Below are 17,141 nucleotides of genomic sequence, written 5' to 3' on the forward strand. Positions count from 1 at the left end.
TTGAGACTCATGAAAAAGGAAAGTTTAATGTATATAGTTTTGTATATATTGACTTTCTTACCTGATTTTATGACCGCCATGTATCAACATGAGGGCAATTTCATGAACCTACAATTAATATCTGCGCATATGAACTTATTTATGTTTAGAATTTCCAAGGTATAGAGAGGTTGACATAATTTTACTTCCTTAGGTATATAAAAACCAATACTTCTCACATCCTGTCACATTTATTTCTTCTTCCCATCCAATACTGTACTCTGACCTTCACAATCTTCCTCTGTTGCACACCTCTCTGATCAGTCAACATGTGCACAACATCACATACCCAGGAGACCATTCTCCGAACTTGTTCTTACCATCGAAGCCGATATTATTTCCCGCTACTCACAACAAACCCCAGCAAGGCTCCTGATACATTGTTCGAGTGCTTGTTAACCACATCGTCTTTAGCCCGGGCAGATTCGAACAATCCGGGAGCAATTTGCAAGTTGCCCCCAGAGATTATTTCCAGGATCTCAATGCTGCTCGACGTCAAGTCGTTTCATTCTTTTCGCAATGCCAACTGCCAAACACGTACCATGTTGACTGCGATCCCTCAATATCGACAAGTCGTACAGTACGGCGCCGAAGGCATCAAGGCACTTGCCCGAACAGGTCTGAGTGATGATATCACGTACAAAGACCTCCACAATGCTCTAATTAATGGAGAGTGCGCAATGTGTGGAGAGTTCGGAGGCCTCTTATTCCTCCCGACCTGTACTCGCTGCTGCTACAGTTGCCTTCGTGAAAAGCCAGAGCTAGCTGTTGTGGGGGGCGATGACGTTTATCAGCTCGGTATACTTGGGGCAAAAATGTTCAGCACATCGGGTTGTCGCTATCTGAAAATCCAAAACTGGGCTCAACCCACGATGATGCTGGACAAGACTATAGGTATACCGGCTGTAGACATATGCCAAGCGATTCGATTTCTTGGCTCTATCCAAGGAAATTTCGGAACCGCCCTTCATCGAGGCTGGCTGCACTATCGTTCGGCAGCATGCATTATGTACCCTACTCTGGACCGATACACAATGACAGTCGAGCGTGGAGTAAGTTGCAAGGGGTGCGAGAAAGCATTCGTCACGAATCGTTTCGAGGCTAATGGCCAGGGCTGGACAATCCCTGACATCCCCTCGAGTTACGTCGGCCGCGATATATCATTTTCTACCATCGGTTTCCTGAAGCACTTTGAGTTTTGCGAGCATGCTCAGAAGATCTGGGAGAATAGTGAGTACGGATCAAAGGACACAAAAGATTCGAAGACCATACAGAATGGAGGACGGCATCTCGGGCGAACGGGTATGTCCGCGTACATGCACTGGCATAGAGACAGGTCGAGTGCTTTGCTTGAGATTATATCTTCATGGATATGTTTTGGTGTCCAAATGGAAAGTGATGAAGATGAGATAATGACTTAGACAAGAGGGAAATATTGCAAAAATACTCAACCCAACTACATTTCGCATGCGTTTGCTTGCTCATGCTGGATTACCATGATGAATTGAATAGCTGTTTTCTTATTCAATAGTAATTTGATATGATATAAAGTTTCAACATGCGGCTATCAATAGAAAAGGAACATGTATCAAGCACTGCCTCTCTCAGTTGACCTATGTTATACAAGGATGTCGGCGTTGGGATCCATCTCGCTCTCGCTTATAGACGCTCTAACTGTTTTCGTTAACCCATTCGAAGTTGAGAACCACTCGGAACTATAATCGGGGCCTCCTATTGGTTGTATACGGACATTCCTAAGGCTGAGACGTTACCGTGCAAATGCCGCTCTACCCGATGACGAAGTGGCCGATCGAAGCGGAAGTTAAATGGCCTTTGGAGATTGATATATAATAAGATGACAGTTCTGCTCTCAACTTGGGATCATCAGTTCATTCAATCTTTTCTCAGCAGCCCATTACTATTTTCATCAATAACTCATTTCTTTATTCTATTCATAATGTCTTCCAGCAAAGAAGCAGAGCATGCCGTTAACCAGGCTCAGCCTCAACAACCTCCAGCTCCTGCATACAGCGAAGCTGGTCCCTCATCACAAGCTGGCCCTCAATCAAACGACAAAGTTCCCACTGCAGAGAACCCCTTCGACTTTCCTGAACCTTCTCTTCCCACATATTCCGAAGTTTCAACAAGCAAGGAAGCTCCCATCGCCATCCCACAAGAAACACCTTCTCAAACATCCCCATTTCTCAAAGCTTATGCGCCCGCGCTACTTGGTCATGGTATTACTCAAGAAGCATGGTCATCATTTCTGGATACCATCTCGGCTTTCATGACTGCCAAAGTCGGTGAAAAGGCTATTAATCATGCTGGAGATGTGGCCAAGACTATGGGTCAACAACCTGTGTCGTATGTGAAAGGAGTCGGAAACCATGCCAAAAGCGTTGGAAAGAATATCGCTGCAAATGCAAAGAAGGGAAACATCATTGGCGCAGCATTTGGAGTTGTCGGTGGTGCTATATCTATCCCTGTGGGCGCCGCCTTTGGTGCGGTAGGGACTATTGTTGGACTACCTGGACGAACAATTGCAGCGGCTGTAAAGAAGCCCAAGACACCCGCTGAAAGAGCTGTCGCTTATGTCGCTGTTGCGAACCATGACTGGTTGAACAAGAGAGGTCTTCATGCTACTCTGGTCAACACTGAACAGCTTTCAGAGGTGGTTGGGGTCTCTGTCAAGGCCTTGTTGGAAGCATCAGCCGAAGGAAATAAGAACGCTGGGCCTTTGGGGCCTATGAGTGCTTTGAGTGAGCATATCGCTCATCTTGAGGTGAAGGGACCTGGTGTTGTTGATATTGGAACAGAGACATGGTGGTTGACTGTGGTTCAAATCGAAGCAGCGTCATGATTTAATGATTCCCTTTGCTTTTTTAGTCCTTTTAACAATTTAGATAGATTTTTTTGTATCTCGTTAAAGTCCTTTGTTGATGAAATTCCATTGGGTCACGATTATTTACCCCGCATGTGCTGCCAAAAACGACACCTCGTGAACTAAACTCGCGTCAGCCGATTTCGCTCACAAGACGCGAAAAAAAAGCTGAGTCAACCAGCACATGCCACTATTCCCTGACTTTATTTATCTGTCTATATCTAAGATTACTTCCTCAATTCTTTCGATAGCGCAAACTCTACTCAGAGCTAGGCTCATCTCAAAACGCCATGGCTCCAAGCTCACAAGCCGTCTCAAGCTATCTTTCCAGCCTCTTCAGCCTCGCTGGTAAAGTCGCTGTCGTCACTGGAGGAAGTTCCGGAATAGGAAGAGAGATGGCAATAGCGTTGGGTCGCTCTGGATGTCGGATCGTTCTCATTGCGCGAAGGCCCAAACCGCTGCAAGACACCATCGATCATCTTGCTGATCTGCACGTTACTGCCGAAGCTATTGTCGCTGATCTTGGCGACCAGGCTTCTGTAAGAGATGCCATTCAAGCTATTAAAGCGACTGTTGGATCACCTGATATCCTCGTCAACGCAGCAGCTGTCAATTATAGACCTCATATGAATGATCTCTCCCAAGGAGCCTGGGATGAAACAATTGCCGTCAACGTTACTGCGCCCTTCACTCTTGGCCAGGCATTTGGACCAAAGATGGCAGAAAATGGCTGGGGTCGTATCATCAACATCATTAGCCAACAGGCATTCCGATCATACGGCAATAGCGGTGCATACGGTGCCTCCAAAGCTGGTCTATTGGGTCTAACGCGATCTCAAGCAGAAGCATGGTCTCGTCATGGTGTTCTCTGTAATGCCATCGCACCAGGTGTCGTCGATACACCCATGACTCGCGTTGCCTTCAATGACCCTGCAAAGGCTGAGGCTCATGCAGCAAGGACCATGATAGGAAGGAATGGTCTGCCAAGAGATTTTGCGGGGGTTGCTGTGTATCTAGCGAGTGATGCAAGCGCTGCCGTTACAGGGCAGACAATCTTTGTGGATGGAGGTTATTCTTCAACATGACTAGAGGAACGGTATCTCAGGATTGGATAGGCGTCAATAATACTGTGAAGCTCATTAAACAACAGCTTTAGAGATCATGTTATTTCACTTGGGCAATCATTTCCGATTGGCTTCACACAGCATAATGAGTTGTAAATAGTGTGAGATATGTCTTGTACAACACAACAAGATTCATATCTGTTGCCCCCGGTATTACATGTTGGGCAGACTTAACAGAGCAACTCTGGTACTTTCAATGAGTAAAAAACGTCTGACCATCCAAGTTGAGCTGGCTCTCACGTGTAAGAGGTAAATAAGTGGCATGATATTGATGGAGAAGCTGACTTGGCTAAGAGAATGAATCTACCCTGTAAGAAGAATCAATCCAACAATGTGGGCTATGCTTGCATAAACTAGCCATTAATATGTCCCCGCTTTGATTTGCATAAAGGCAAGGCATATTTTCTCAGCAACGCTTAATTTCAACAAGACTGTCAACCTTGAATAAAACATGTTTGATCAAACAACTCCGTCAAAATGTCACATACAGAGTCCATCTACCATGCTGAACTATCAGAAAATCACATTCGCCTTCTCCGACTCAATACGGATACATCAATTTTGGATGCAGGTTTTCTTGAGATAGTATCACTGGACGACGCACCACCATTCTACGCCATCAGTCATTGCTGGGGCACTCGAGCTCACGACACTATTGTTCAAATCGATGGATACCCACTAAACCTAACATCGGACCTGGCATCTGGACTCCGTGTGTTACAACACATAGCCATCACAGGTTCCAACTTCGACCCTCCACTAAGATATATATGGATCGATAGTATCTGCGTCAACCAACAAAGCATCTCAGACCGTTCAACCCAAGTGGCTCTTATGCGACAAATTTATTCGACATCAGTGACCACTTTGGTATGGCTCGGACCTGAACGGCCTTGGGTCACGTCAGCATGGAGGCTACTGGATCAGATATATCACGTCTTTAAGTCTGCCTGCCCCGAGGCACAGCGTGAGAACAACATTCCTGTCAGCACATACTCAGATTCATTGCATCAACTCACCGGCCTACCCCCGTGGGATGATGAGAGTTGGGGACATCTGAGAGAAATGATGCACCTTGACTGGTTCTCTAGGATCTGGGTTGTACAAGAAGTCGTTCTATCCCCCAAAGATCCCATCATCATCTGCGGAAGTCATTTATACCCATGGCACAGACTCCAATGGGCAAGTTCGTGGTTACGTCGAACGGGATATATGAGACTACCGCAAATTCCAGAAAAGCTACTCAACGTGAGCAACATGGGTAATCTACGATACTGCAGGGCGAAGTGGCCACTTGACGCCTTATTGTCGTTCACAATGACGAAATTCCATGCTACAGACCAAAGAGATAAGATATTTGGTCTTCTCGGTATAGCCGCAGAGTGTCAAGACCCGTCGCAAATTCCACCCGCTTTACGCCCAGACTACAGCGTCGATTCGACAGAGACGTATTTGAAAGTGGCTCGTTTCCTACTAGAGAATGGTAGTTCACTTGCCATACTCACCAGGGCACACGGTGCAGATGGCTGCTCAATGAGAAAACAACGAGTACACAACCTTGCAGACTTGCCCTCTTGGACTCCAGACTGGAGCGACTTTAGAGTATTTAATAAGGGTATACGGACAAGTCTTGCTCGTGTTCACTTCTCTGACCTAGAGAAGCCACCCATGTTGGGTTTTGCCGAGTCATTTGCCGCATCGTCTGGGCTCGAGCTAAAATTACATGAAGTCAACGACATGTCTGTTCTACGTGTCAGTGTTGCGAGATTGGCTACAGTGACCCATTGTTACTACTTTAGTGAGAACGAGGTATCGAAAGAAGATTTCAAAGACACAATTGACAACGACCTTCGAACAGCATGGAACATGTCTCTTTCAGTACTGAATACAGGTGATTTGTCTTCTTGGGCAACTAGCTTCATCAAGGCTACTACTGCCGAGCGCTACGACCTTATCGGACGGTCATACGAACAGACAATACGAGACGGCATGGCGTATCTCGTTCAACAATTGGATATCGAAGGAATAGATATGAGTTTGCCTTGTGGTGAGAGCGACAGGGAAAGGAACATGGAGCTGCTACGACAGTTGTCGGTCGGAGGAAATGCCAAGGACTACATTACTCTAGCCTACACCTATTGCTTTGATAGGTGTTTCATGATCATGTCTACAGGAAATATTGGGATCGGTCCATCGGATGCCCGGGTCGGTGATTGTGCTGCTGTTATCCTGGGTAGTGATGTCCCGTACGCTCTTCGCAACAATGGCCCTTTGTGGTCATTTATAGGGGAGTCGCACATAGAAGGATACATGGATGGCAAGTTGACGAAGATGATAGGGCAGGGGGCCCTTCAAGAGGAGATATTGGACATAAGATAAGGTCACTACTCAGTACTATGATATATCGGTTGCAATGGGTCTTAAGATATGTATGTAACTTTTTTATTAGGTGATTTTTAAGGTATAAGTCCTAAAGTATATATATAAAATTAATTTATAAAAAAATATAATTTTTAAATTTAAATATTAATATAAATTTAATTTAAAGATATATATTATAACTTATAAAATTAAAATTATAATAATTATTATAAAAGCTTTTATTTTTTTTAAAAATTAATTATTAAATATTTCTTTATTAATATTAATATTAATAAAATTATATAATTATATAATTATTATATAAAATAATAAACTTTAAAGTCTTTATTAATTTTAATTATTTATTAAATTAAATGTTACGACCAACAGGTCCTTATGCACGCGGAATAAGCACCCCACTTTTCGCTCCAATCATCAACTACCTACCCTGTAGAAGTCGAATGCACGCCATTCGACTTGCATATTGTCGAACCGACCTCGTTCGATTTGCATACCTCCAAGTATATATACATTCTCTTAGCACTAGATAGAACTTAGCTCACTAGCTATCAACAAAACTTCTTTACCTGAATACGCCTTACCCGCACTATTCATTATTAAGAGACGTGACACTTCGCTACCGCTCAGTGACAACGCCCTACGCATCTGCCAACATAAACCTAGTACGGACTAGTTTATCCCTTGGGAATCACAACCGTCACATTAAAGAATTATTTATAAAAGCTTAATCTTTATAATTAATTTTATTTTTAAAAAAAAAAATTAATTAAAAAAATTTAATACTTTTTATAATCTTTAATATATTATTTTTATTAATATTTAAAATTAAAATATTATTAATATATATAATTATTAAATTATTATTTTTATTTTTTTTAATTATAAGGCCTTTAGCTATATAATTAATTATTAAATTAATAAATTAAAATTTAAATTTTTATTATATATAAAAAAAAAAGCTTTAAAAGCTTTTTATAAAATTTAAAAAAAATATAGCCTTAATATATTAAAAAGTATAATATTTTAAATAAAATTACTTTTTAATCTTTAAAATAATTTTTAAAATAATTTTTAATAAAAAAAATAAATTATTAATAATTTATAAGGTATTTAATAAAAATAATATTATTTTATAAAAAGTTTATTAAATTAGAATTTATTATATTAAAAATCTTATAAAATTAAAAAAAGAAAATTTTAAAGAAAAAAGGAAAAAGCTTATAATTAATACTATAGCTTTTAATATAATAAAATTTAATATAATAGACATATATATAACATTGTAGACATATGCTCCTTGTAAAACATGCTTTCAACCTGTGACATAGAATTAAACATGGTACGAAAGATAATAATGCATTTAAAAACCCCAGGATCGTTACAATCGGTCGCCATCAAGGTTGGTGACCTTCTCCGACAAGTGACGCAAAATGGAGTGCTGGTAAGAGTTCCACCATTCCAAGACACCGTCGCGCGGAAGCTTCATCCAGCGGAGATGTGCCTTGTTGTAACGGGGAGAAGTAAGGATCTGTTCAATATACAGAAAGTCCCAGATGTTTCGTCCTGATCCGACGTATAAGTCCGTATTCATGTCAAGACGAAGCGTCTCCAAAGTCTTATCGAAACGGAATCGGCCGAGACATTCTCGATGGCCGTTGTCATAGTACAGTAACATTCCGATGATGGGTTTATGCGCAAGTGAAGTATTTCTGCAAAGAGTTATCTCACTTATACCTGTCATGCTGCAAGATGATTTGAACCAGGGTCCATTGGTTTTGGTGCAGGCGCTCGGGAAGTCAGGAACCAGACAAGAGGGAATTGGTTGTTCTTCTAAGGGTACTAGGCCTTGACTGAATGCGATATATCGTATTTCATCTATGAAATCGTAAGTCCAGTCGTTGATATAAATCTGTGAACCATTTGGCGAGAGTGTTGCCAACTTGTGGAATGCTGTAATGTCAACCAGAGAGAGAGCGGCGCCGAACAAAATGGCTCTCCCTTTGTTTGTAACAAACTGCCAAGTGAGTTAGAGAGTTTGGAGACCAGAGAGCAAGGAGGAGTCTATCATACCACCAAACTGCCTGAGCCCTTTTCGTCAGAGTTGGGATCTTTACCATGGTGACGGCAGATCTCTGCCAAATACTCTCCCTCATCCAGTGGCATGTAAATGAAGAAGCCACAAGGCCATGAATAATCTATCTCATCATAGAATTTAGCCTTTTCGCCAGATCTGTGGGCATGGACAGTGGCCGTTCGATGTCCGTCAGTGACCACGGTATATCCGGTGATGCCCTCCGCATTGCAGTCAAAAGATGCCATCCGGACGTCACTGTTGTCTAAACTCAGGCCCTCACCCAAGTTCTGAAGATCTATGATGTCAGATGGATGCTCGAGATTCGCCCAGTGCGTGTCATCACTGATGCTACGGTGACGAGGCTCTCTTAGGACGTCTATACCCCGTATCATTAAACCCTAGAGATGGATTAATAAAGAACCTTCGGTCGTGAAAGTCTGCTCACATTGTCGTGGATGACTATCCTTTCGACGTCGGGGATGTTTCGCCAATAACAACCCGTGATCGGACATGGGCCCGACATAGACACATTTGATGGGCATAATTTGATCGCTCGGACACCTCTATAGCTATGCGCGATATAAAGCCGATTAAGAGTTTGTCCTTCCTTGCTCAGTAGCGCGTATCCGTCTCTGTCTGGGACAGGAAAATTCGTGAGACTCTTCACATAACGTAAGCCATCAACCACGGAATATGTTGCATATACCGCAGAGTCCAAACGAATTAGCTCATGTTCTTCAGTCCTCCCCACAGATCGCTCCTGGTTTGTGATTGTAGCACATTCGTGAACAAGCATCTGGGCTATTATGTCTAATATCTCAGTAGGAAGCTTCACTTGAAACATAGCATCCAATCTTTGCGCTAGAAAATGCTTGATATGAGTGAAACGACGGTGCTGCTCATGTACCGTCGGTTCAAATCGGAAGGCTCCAGTGGACACAACTCTGGAAACGTCATGCTGTTTGAATTTCCGACACTCAGCGTGGAAGAACGGAGTGAGGTGGCCCTTTTCTTTGCAAGGCCGACGACAGGCATGTATGCGGATGCGGTTGATACTGTCGTATGTGTGATGCATTATTGAGAAAGGGAATTCTGGGGAGAACCTTTCCTCTGGAGCATCTGACACACGGACAACAACCATGTCGTCTTCCTCCAAGTTGAACAGACAAAGTCTACATCTCTCATCTTCCATACATAAACGACTAGGTTGTGCGGGTATGGCCTCTCTTTTCTCCTTGTTAGTGTCCAACTCCCCGGTGAGGGTATTCTGCTCCACAGGCAGGAGATCCATCGAGACACAGGTCCAGGTGACAGCCACACTAGGAGAATAGCAGCTTGATAGACGTGTCTGGTGCGAGTTTGCCAAATAATGAGGGTGAAAGATGAATAATTTTGTGAAGAAAGAAAAAGTTGGTCCTATTAATCAACAAGTCCGTCGTATAAGTAATGGGATCTCCGTAAGCCGGGGCGGTCAAATATTTGCCCGTACACAGCCAAACTCCATCCTTCGCATACGTCTTACCAATGTCTATTGTGATGCTTTACGCAGAGCCACATTCAACTGAATTATTATTCGGAACATGAAATTGATCAGTGGAGAGATCCCAGACCTTCGATCGGTATAGGTGTGGCACTGTTAGTCTACAGACTGTAATGCTTTCAGGGACGTGGGAATTCTGCTATGCAAACTTCACTAACCTCGCACTTGAACTTGGATGCTCCCTTGCATCGTAAAACATGTTAATTCCCCTCAGAGATTCGCTGTTTCAAAGACGCCATGTCTTCCCGTCCCACTGCTAAAAGCTGCAGCACCTTTCACACTCTCCGTATCGACGACCTTGACACCATTCTCGTACTCATTCCTCAGCGCATCCTGAAAGGAGCTGGCATTATATACAGAATAGTAGCAGTTAGATCGATCAACATTCATACATTCTTGAGGAAATGTTAGAAGTTGTTTAGCAATCTTGGTAGCTTCTGTCAATGCCTGACCCTTGGCTACAACTCGATTGGCAAGACCAAACTGCAGTGCCTCATCAGCCTTCACGGCTCGTCCTGTGAGAATCATGTCCATGGCTCGACCCAGACCAATTATGGCTTGAAGTCGAACAGTTCCACCGTCAATAAGCGGAACACCGAATCTGCGGCAAAATACACCAAATACAGCATCTTCTTCAACAACACGCATGTCACCAATAAGTGAGAGCTCCAATCCGCCAGCCACAGCGTATCCTGAGACTGCACTGATGACAGGCTTCTTGACTTGCATCCTTGAAGGGCCCATCGGACCATTATTACGGCCGTCAACTGTATGTGAGGGATCGACAGTTGGGCCACGATAGTCCCCAGATTCTTGGCCCGAGTTGTACTTTGCAACTTCATGGAGATCAAAACCAGCGCAGAAAGTACCGTGATTTCCGTAAAGAACACAGACTTTTTGAGTTGCGTCATCTTCAAAAGCCAAGAAAGCTTCGGCAAGCTTTTTAGCAGTGGCCCCATCTACTGCATTCTTGCGATGAGGGCGGGAGATGGTGATGGTTGTGATTCCATCCGAGGTTTGAGTGGCTTGGACAGCCCGAGGTTCTGGATCAGTCATTATCGGGGATGTGTAATTTACAACAGGATTATAGCCGGTATCATATGCTCAATCTTATACTGCGGGGTGATCTCTTGACTGGCTTATTATATACATGGAGTGATCGGCAATCACGGATGTATCAACCTGCAATAGCCGAGGCTGGACGATGAAAGTTATCACCGACTTCCGCTATCTTTATTCCAACCACCATGTTCAAATTTTCATTTCCACTCACAGGAAGAATATGCCAGCAGGATTATCTGTATATAAATGAAGATTTCACCCTATCACCTTGTCAAATCTCGATCTCTGGCCAGCCTTTCTTGTCTATGTGGCCTTTATGATTGCCTGATAAGTCATCACCAAGATGAATTAGATGTCATGTTCAACAAACAGCCTTAATATACTCGCTATGGGACTATATAAATCTGTCCAGCAGTCTACTCCGGGCAGGCTTGAGTAGGGCCTTTTATTACGGCACCTGACATATAAGTTGGTGAAATTATGTGGTACTTGTTACATCATCGCTGGTGCTACCACAAGTAAGGGATGGTTTTTACATTCCGACTGTTTGACGTTCTTCATGGTGACGTATAATTGTGAAATAACGTGCCTTGATATGTTGCAGTTGGAAACTAATATGGAGTAGTATTGTTATATAGTATAGCTTCCACCTTTTTTCATACATTCATTCTCTTCGATGGAGTACAGAGACTTGCTTATCAATTGTAGTACCCGAAATCTTTCATTCTATGACATACTGTTGACTAGGCGTACTTAGTTCCTGACAATGGCCTTCAACGTTTAATTGTATCATAATACCGTTGCTATTCCGAGATTGCGGCCGCGTACATCGTCTTCCTTACTGACGATCTTTTTCCTGTTGAGGACACAGAAACCATATACCGAATGTATATCCCAGGTCCAACTTCATGCAAAAGCGTTTAAGAAACAGTATGATAGATCATATGTTAGACATGTTCTAGAATGAAATTGATTGTTACCAAGCTGACGTGAGAAGTATCGTCCATAACAATAGCGTATTGAACGTTTGTATTAGTATATGCCAACACTTCACTTATAGCTAGGAGAGACTACTTCGTATTGAGCCTCTCTTTTACAAATCTGTCTTTCAAGGAGATCCAATTGCCTCTTTTGCCGGCTGGCCTAACCTTGCCATTTGGGAAACTTAGTTTGCCAATCCTAGTCTCATCAACTTTTCGTTTTTCTTCCTTCACATGACGACCAAAGAATTGCCAAGAATCAGCAACACCTAGAGTAAAGATTTGTCGTGGAAACTCGTGGAATATTACCTTGAGAATTGGTAAGTTTCAGACAAAAGGTACCATCTGCCGTAACAATGCTGCCAAGTCGAAGAACTTAGACAAAGACATGGTTCCTGCCAAGACAAAACTGAAACTACTTTGAGGAGATGTTAGTCTCATAGGCTAGAGAATAAACCATCAGCTGTGAATGTAATGTATAGTTAAAAGGCCTTGATTGGTTATTATATGCCGACATGTGAAATATGCAACGAAATTGTGACAAAGTTCAGTTCAAAGGAACGGTGAGTCAACCAAAATACGTCAGCATCTTCGGTCAGCGACTTCGGTCTAGCAAAAGTGCATCAAAGTCTGGGGAAGTCAGCCTTGCCAAGAGGAAGTTTTGTGCCGTAGCCGAAAGCACGAATAATGGAGGTACATGATGTGAAGATATACCACATCACATCACATTTGTTGACGTTCTAGACTCTGACAAGGCCTCACAGTGATAGGTGTGATTACGACGCTTTAATTAAGCAAAGATGTATGCATGCCTTGTTTCGGCAACTGGAAATGAGTCTACAGGTCGATGAAACAAGGCTATATCCGAGAATTCCACTGAGACTATCATATCAAAACTCTTGTTCACTTTCAAGTTGCATTAGACCGTTGTTTGTAATTTGAAACACGGCCTCAAACGTGGCACATCACGGATATCACTGTGTGATAACCCTGTAGAGCGGACTTTCGGACAGCGAAAGACCGAAGAAAAGACACTAGAAATTGAGTTTCGGTATGACACAGAATAACCGAGAGCAAGGAGACGAAGCTTCAGCTCTTTAGTAAAGCCTCCCATTGGCTGCACCGTAAAAGCAGGGATTTGGCATCTCTTAGCGTCTCGGCTTCGCCCCCTGAAGACTCCACGTAGCAGATCTTTGATATTTCCCTTGTACGGCTCGTCCAACAGAATAACTTCCTTTGCATCCTCTTCCTTAGTCAAAGCCTTTCTATTCTTTCTCGGCTCATCTACATACTACATCAGTTCAAAATGAAGACAACGAACCAGAACAAGCTTGTCATTCTGCCCAAGAAACCCAAATGGCAGCGTGCTTCCAAGCCCAAAGTTCGCACCGGCTGCTTAACCTGGTAAGTTGTATCCCTGCTTCATCCAATAAGCTTGGTTATGAGTCTGTAGCTGATAAATGAATTTTGTTTATTACAGCAAGTTCGTCTTCCTTGAATCAAAGACCAAGACTATAGTGTGATATCCTAACCCTTCCTAGAGTCAGGCATGTAAAATGTGACGAGGAAAAACCAACATGTCGTCGCTGCCGTGATGGCCGTGTAAAGTGCGACGGCTATGCAGCACCCGACAAGGCCAAACTCCAGGCGCGTGCTGCCATCTCTGTACCCGTCAAGGCATATCCTCTCTCTGTCTTCAACCCTAGTGTGGCAGAAACATCTATCGAGAGTTGCTATTTCCATCACTTTCACCACTGGACATCTACACAACTCACCTGTGCTCCCGGTTCATCAAACTTTTATCTCACAGTTGTCTTGCCTTTGGCACACCAATGCGAACCCATAAAGCATGCCATCATTGCTGTTGGCGCAGCGCATCGCTTTTACATGGCTGGCCAAGACACATGCTCTCCACTTCAACAACTCAGAGGCTTGGCTATGTCGCAATATCAGAAGGCCATCTCGCGTATCATTCCCCACATGTCACTTGAATCAGCTTTCGATATTCAATGCACTCTTGTGTGCTGCCTCTTGTTTGTTGCATTTGAAGGTATCACTGGCCGATACGCAGAGTCAATTCGACACATTCGTGCTGGAACCCGTCTTCTATCCTCACCAAGTTTAGCCTCCAACCCATTCGAACAGAAAATTGCAACAAAGCTGCTTGACATGTTCTCCAGTCTCGGCTGTGAAGCCTCGGCGTTTATGGAAGATACAATCATTCCTGACATACGGTCTGGACCTTTGGCTTTGACGTACGATACAGAGTGTTCCGACAAGCCTTTTCGGGATCTCGACGAAGCAGCGAGCGCACTTCGAAGACTAGACGTTGAAACAGTCGAATTGATATCAACTATGCCTTGCGGAGATGGCTATGGGTCTCCCGCGGGCTCATTCAACGATTTGGACATGGTCACAAAAACAATCATGCAAGAATCATGGGATCAGCTTGAAGATCGGTTCAGAGCCTGGAGCACACGTTTCGAATTGACCAAAAAGTACATAGCCACGTGGGAATACCAAGAGTGGACATCACCGCAACTCATGTACCTTGATTTACAGCAGCAGTTCTGGAGGATGAGCATGTCTCTCGAGCTAGAAGACGATTCGGAGCCAGATCCGCGGGCCGTAGAGGCCTATCTCGATGCCGCGGAAGCTTTTGCACAAAGATTGATCATACCGGGCCAACCAAGTTTCTCACTTGATGGCGATCTAATTTCCAGTTTATCCTTTGTCATTTGGTGCTGCTCCGAGTCTCACCATCGATATCGGGCACTGAACATTCTTCGAGGTCTGAACAGGAGGGAGGGTATATGGGACAGCAGGGACTTGGCTGAGATGCACGAGGCAGCGCTGTCAATGGACAATCCAAAGGAATGGTATAATAAGGAGATACCTGGTGGCGTGCCTGGTTTCATGGCTGAGTTGGCCAAGATGTCATCAAAGTATGGACTGCATCGGTCCAGGCTATTGATGGAAAATCACGATGGTGAGTATGTCTTGTAATAAATAGATATCTCTTGGGCCGAGGTGGAGTAACAGCAACTAAAGACAAGGAGATAGCATCCATAATAAGAGCATTCATATTGAGTTTGTGAAAGTACAGCTGATGTCATCTTGGCGTTATGTCAGGATAAGTCTGGTCTAGTGGTATCTATCTCGCAGCATCCAACGTCATCTTTCATATTGACAGCGACGTCATTAGCTAACGACAATCTGAATCTTTCACTTTGATACAACCTGAGAGACTACATGTAGCTTGCATTCTCAGTGACATTCAGGAAATACATCGCCAATCCTACAATACTTTTGACAGCATGTCCCACCTCGAGCGATCCCTAAAATCAACCAGTCTTGCAGAGACACGGTCGACTTATAACGAATGGGCAAATAATTACAACCAAGATGTTGAAAAAGAAGATTATGTCGCACCAAAGGTTGCTGCTGCGAACCTGGTCAGCCATCTGCACTCTAGAGATATTTCAGAAGTAAAGATTCTTGATGCAGGATGTGGCACAGGCCTTGTTGGCGAAGCCTTACTCAATCAGGGCGCGAAGCACATCGACGGCATCGACCTCAGCCCTGGTATGCTCGAAGTCGCCGAGCGAACAGGCGTCTACAAGTCTCTCAGTGTTGCAAATCTTGCCGAGCGACTCGACATTGTAGCAGACAGTTACGATGCTGTTATCTGCGTTGGAACCATGACAGAAGGCCATGTCGGACCAGAGGCCTTTGATGAGTTTCTCAGGGCGGCAAAACCTGGAGGAATCATCGTGTCTACTATCAGAGAATCTGTTTGGCAACCAAAGGGATATGAGACCAAGGTTGATAACTTGGTGGAAGACAGAAAAGTGCAACTTGTCAGCAATGTGAAGGAGCATCAAAGGATCGGAGCAGGGGTATATGCTTATTTTGTTATCCTTCGAGTTATCTAGTCTTGAGCATGATGTGGAAGTGACAATCGCGGGGTGAGGGGGAGGCGACCATGATGATGCTCACGTCAGACAAGCTCGGACTTGGAAGACCATCATCTGTCTATTGCAACTGATAAGCTGGTAGGATTTTGGAAAGAGGTATCTAGGATTTGCGATTTACATGATACTTCTGAATTTAGAAACATCTAAACCGAGACATCATACAAACTCCATGACCATCCATCAACTGAGTACAAGTGAGTCACGCACTATTGCCAAATTAGGAAGGTGTTGATACAAAACGCTGCCGCATAGCCGATTACTACCTCCATTAAGCAGCCTCCTGTGGAATTTAGACTTACTGTAAAGACTGGTGTGAGTCTTTCATGTGTCGGATAGTGATACCAGTGAAGTATAAAACCACGGAGCACCGTCCTTCAACTAGGCCTCGGTAACACACGATCATAGTAATTATGGACATGCCAAATATACCAAAAACATATTCCTCTGACAGGCTCGTCTACAGGGCATTAGAGAACAACGAACAGGATACAGCATATATCTTCAAGTTTCACGAAAACGATCCCTTCAACACAGCTCTCGCGGATCACTCTCTGCTTCGCCCACGAAACAAGAAGAGCTCAGAAGAACTCATATCTGGAATCCAGAAGTGCGCTCTATCGGTAATGGTCTGCCTCTCGTCCTCAGAAGCAAAGGCCCAAGGGATAGAGTCCTCTGATCCAGTACCCATCGGCTTTGCCATCTTGGGTTGGGGAGGTATCCCGGCTGGTCGCGAGCATCATAGACGTACATCACTGGGCATCACACTTGGTGATCCATATCATGATAAGGGCTATGGAAGCGAAACTATCAATTGGCTCCTTGACTGGGCGTTCAGATTTGGGGGTTATCATCGAGTGGGGTTGAGTACGGTTGGGTTCAATACACGAGCTCAGCATGTTTATACCAAGCTGGGATTCAAGGAAGAAGGGAGGGAGAGGGAGACATTTTATATGGATCGGAAGTGGTATGATATGATCAACTATGGCATGTTAGAACAGGAGTGGGCTGTTTTACGAGGGGTTGAGTAACTGTCAGTCATTATCAGGAAAGCGTTTCTCAAAAAGACATAACATTGTTACTAA

General features: G+C 43.8%; 9 protein-coding genes across 9 annotated transcripts; 7 read left to right on the top strand and 2 right to left on the bottom strand.

Annotated features, from left to right (window-relative positions):
• Positions 1-308: 308 nt before the first annotated feature.
• Positions 309-1,460, top strand: FPOAC1_005179 (uncharacterized protein; the record flags this gene model as incomplete). Its single annotated transcript, XM_044849710.1, has 1 exon — positions 309-1,460. One exon carries the CDS (start codon positions 309-311, stop codon positions 1,458-1,460), a length of 1,152 nt encoding a protein of 383 aa, XP_044708420.1.
• Positions 1,461-1,996: 536 nt separating this feature from the next.
• FPOAC1_005180 (uncharacterized protein) lies at positions 1,997-2,899 on the top strand (the record flags this gene model as incomplete). The annotated part of the gene is made up of 1 exon (XM_044849711.1): positions 1,997-2,899. The coding sequence occupies one exon, from the start codon at positions 1,997-1,999 to the stop codon at positions 2,897-2,899; it is 903 nt and encodes a 300-aa protein (XP_044708421.1).
• Positions 2,900-3,210: 311 nt separating this feature from the next.
• FPOAC1_005181 (uncharacterized protein) lies at positions 3,211-4,005 on the top strand (the record flags this gene model as incomplete). Its single annotated transcript, XM_044849712.1, has 1 exon — positions 3,211-4,005. The coding sequence occupies one exon, from the start codon at positions 3,211-3,213 to the stop codon at positions 4,003-4,005; it is 795 nt and encodes a 264-aa protein (XP_044708422.1).
• A 1,356-nt stretch (positions 4,006-5,361) lies between these two features.
• On the top strand, positions 5,362-6,423 carry FPOAC1_005182 (uncharacterized protein; the record flags this gene model as incomplete). Its single annotated transcript, XM_044849713.1, has 1 exon — positions 5,362-6,423. One exon carries the CDS (start codon positions 5,362-5,364, stop codon positions 6,421-6,423), a length of 1,062 nt encoding a protein of 353 aa, XP_044708423.1.
• Positions 6,424-7,804: 1,381 nt separating this feature from the next.
• On the bottom strand, positions 7,805-9,791 carry FPOAC1_005183 (uncharacterized protein; the record flags this gene model as incomplete). Its single annotated transcript, XM_044849714.1, has 3 exons — positions 7,805-8,440; positions 8,497-8,898; positions 8,946-9,791. The coding sequence occupies 3 exons, from the start codon at positions 9,789-9,791 to the stop codon at positions 7,805-7,807; spliced, it is 1,884 nt and encodes a 627-aa protein (XP_044708424.1).
• A 459-nt stretch (positions 9,792-10,250) lies between these two features.
• On the bottom strand, positions 10,251-11,096 carry FPOAC1_005184 (uncharacterized protein; the record flags this gene model as incomplete). The annotated part of the gene is made up of 1 exon (XM_044849715.1): positions 10,251-11,096. One exon carries the CDS (start codon positions 11,094-11,096, stop codon positions 10,251-10,253), a length of 846 nt encoding a protein of 281 aa, XP_044708425.1.
• A 2,292-nt stretch (positions 11,097-13,388) lies between these two features.
• Positions 13,389-15,088, top strand: FPOAC1_005185 (uncharacterized protein; the record flags this gene model as incomplete). Its single annotated transcript, XM_044849716.1, has 3 exons — positions 13,389-13,486; positions 13,563-13,601; positions 13,624-15,088. The coding sequence occupies 3 exons, from the start codon at positions 13,389-13,391 to the stop codon at positions 15,086-15,088; spliced, it is 1,602 nt and encodes a 533-aa protein (XP_044708426.1).
• A 311-nt stretch (positions 15,089-15,399) lies between these two features.
• On the top strand, positions 15,400-16,017 carry FPOAC1_005186 (uncharacterized protein; the record flags this gene model as incomplete). The annotated part of the gene is made up of 1 exon (XM_044849717.1): positions 15,400-16,017. One exon carries the CDS (start codon positions 15,400-15,402, stop codon positions 16,015-16,017), a length of 618 nt encoding a protein of 205 aa, XP_044708427.1.
• Positions 16,018-16,469: 452 nt separating this feature from the next.
• Positions 16,470-17,087, top strand: FPOAC1_005187 (uncharacterized protein; the record flags this gene model as incomplete). Its single annotated transcript, XM_044849718.1, has 1 exon — positions 16,470-17,087. One exon carries the CDS (start codon positions 16,470-16,472, stop codon positions 17,085-17,087), a length of 618 nt encoding a protein of 205 aa, XP_044708428.1.
• Positions 17,088-17,141: the final 54 nt, after the last annotated feature.

This window comes from Fusarium poae, chromosome 2 (assembly GCF_019609905.1).
Source record: "Fusarium poae strain DAOMC 252244 chromosome 2, whole genome shotgun sequence".
In the NCBI taxonomy this organism is placed as follows: Eukaryota; Fungi; Ascomycota; class Sordariomycetes; order Hypocreales; family Nectriaceae; genus Fusarium; species Fusarium poae.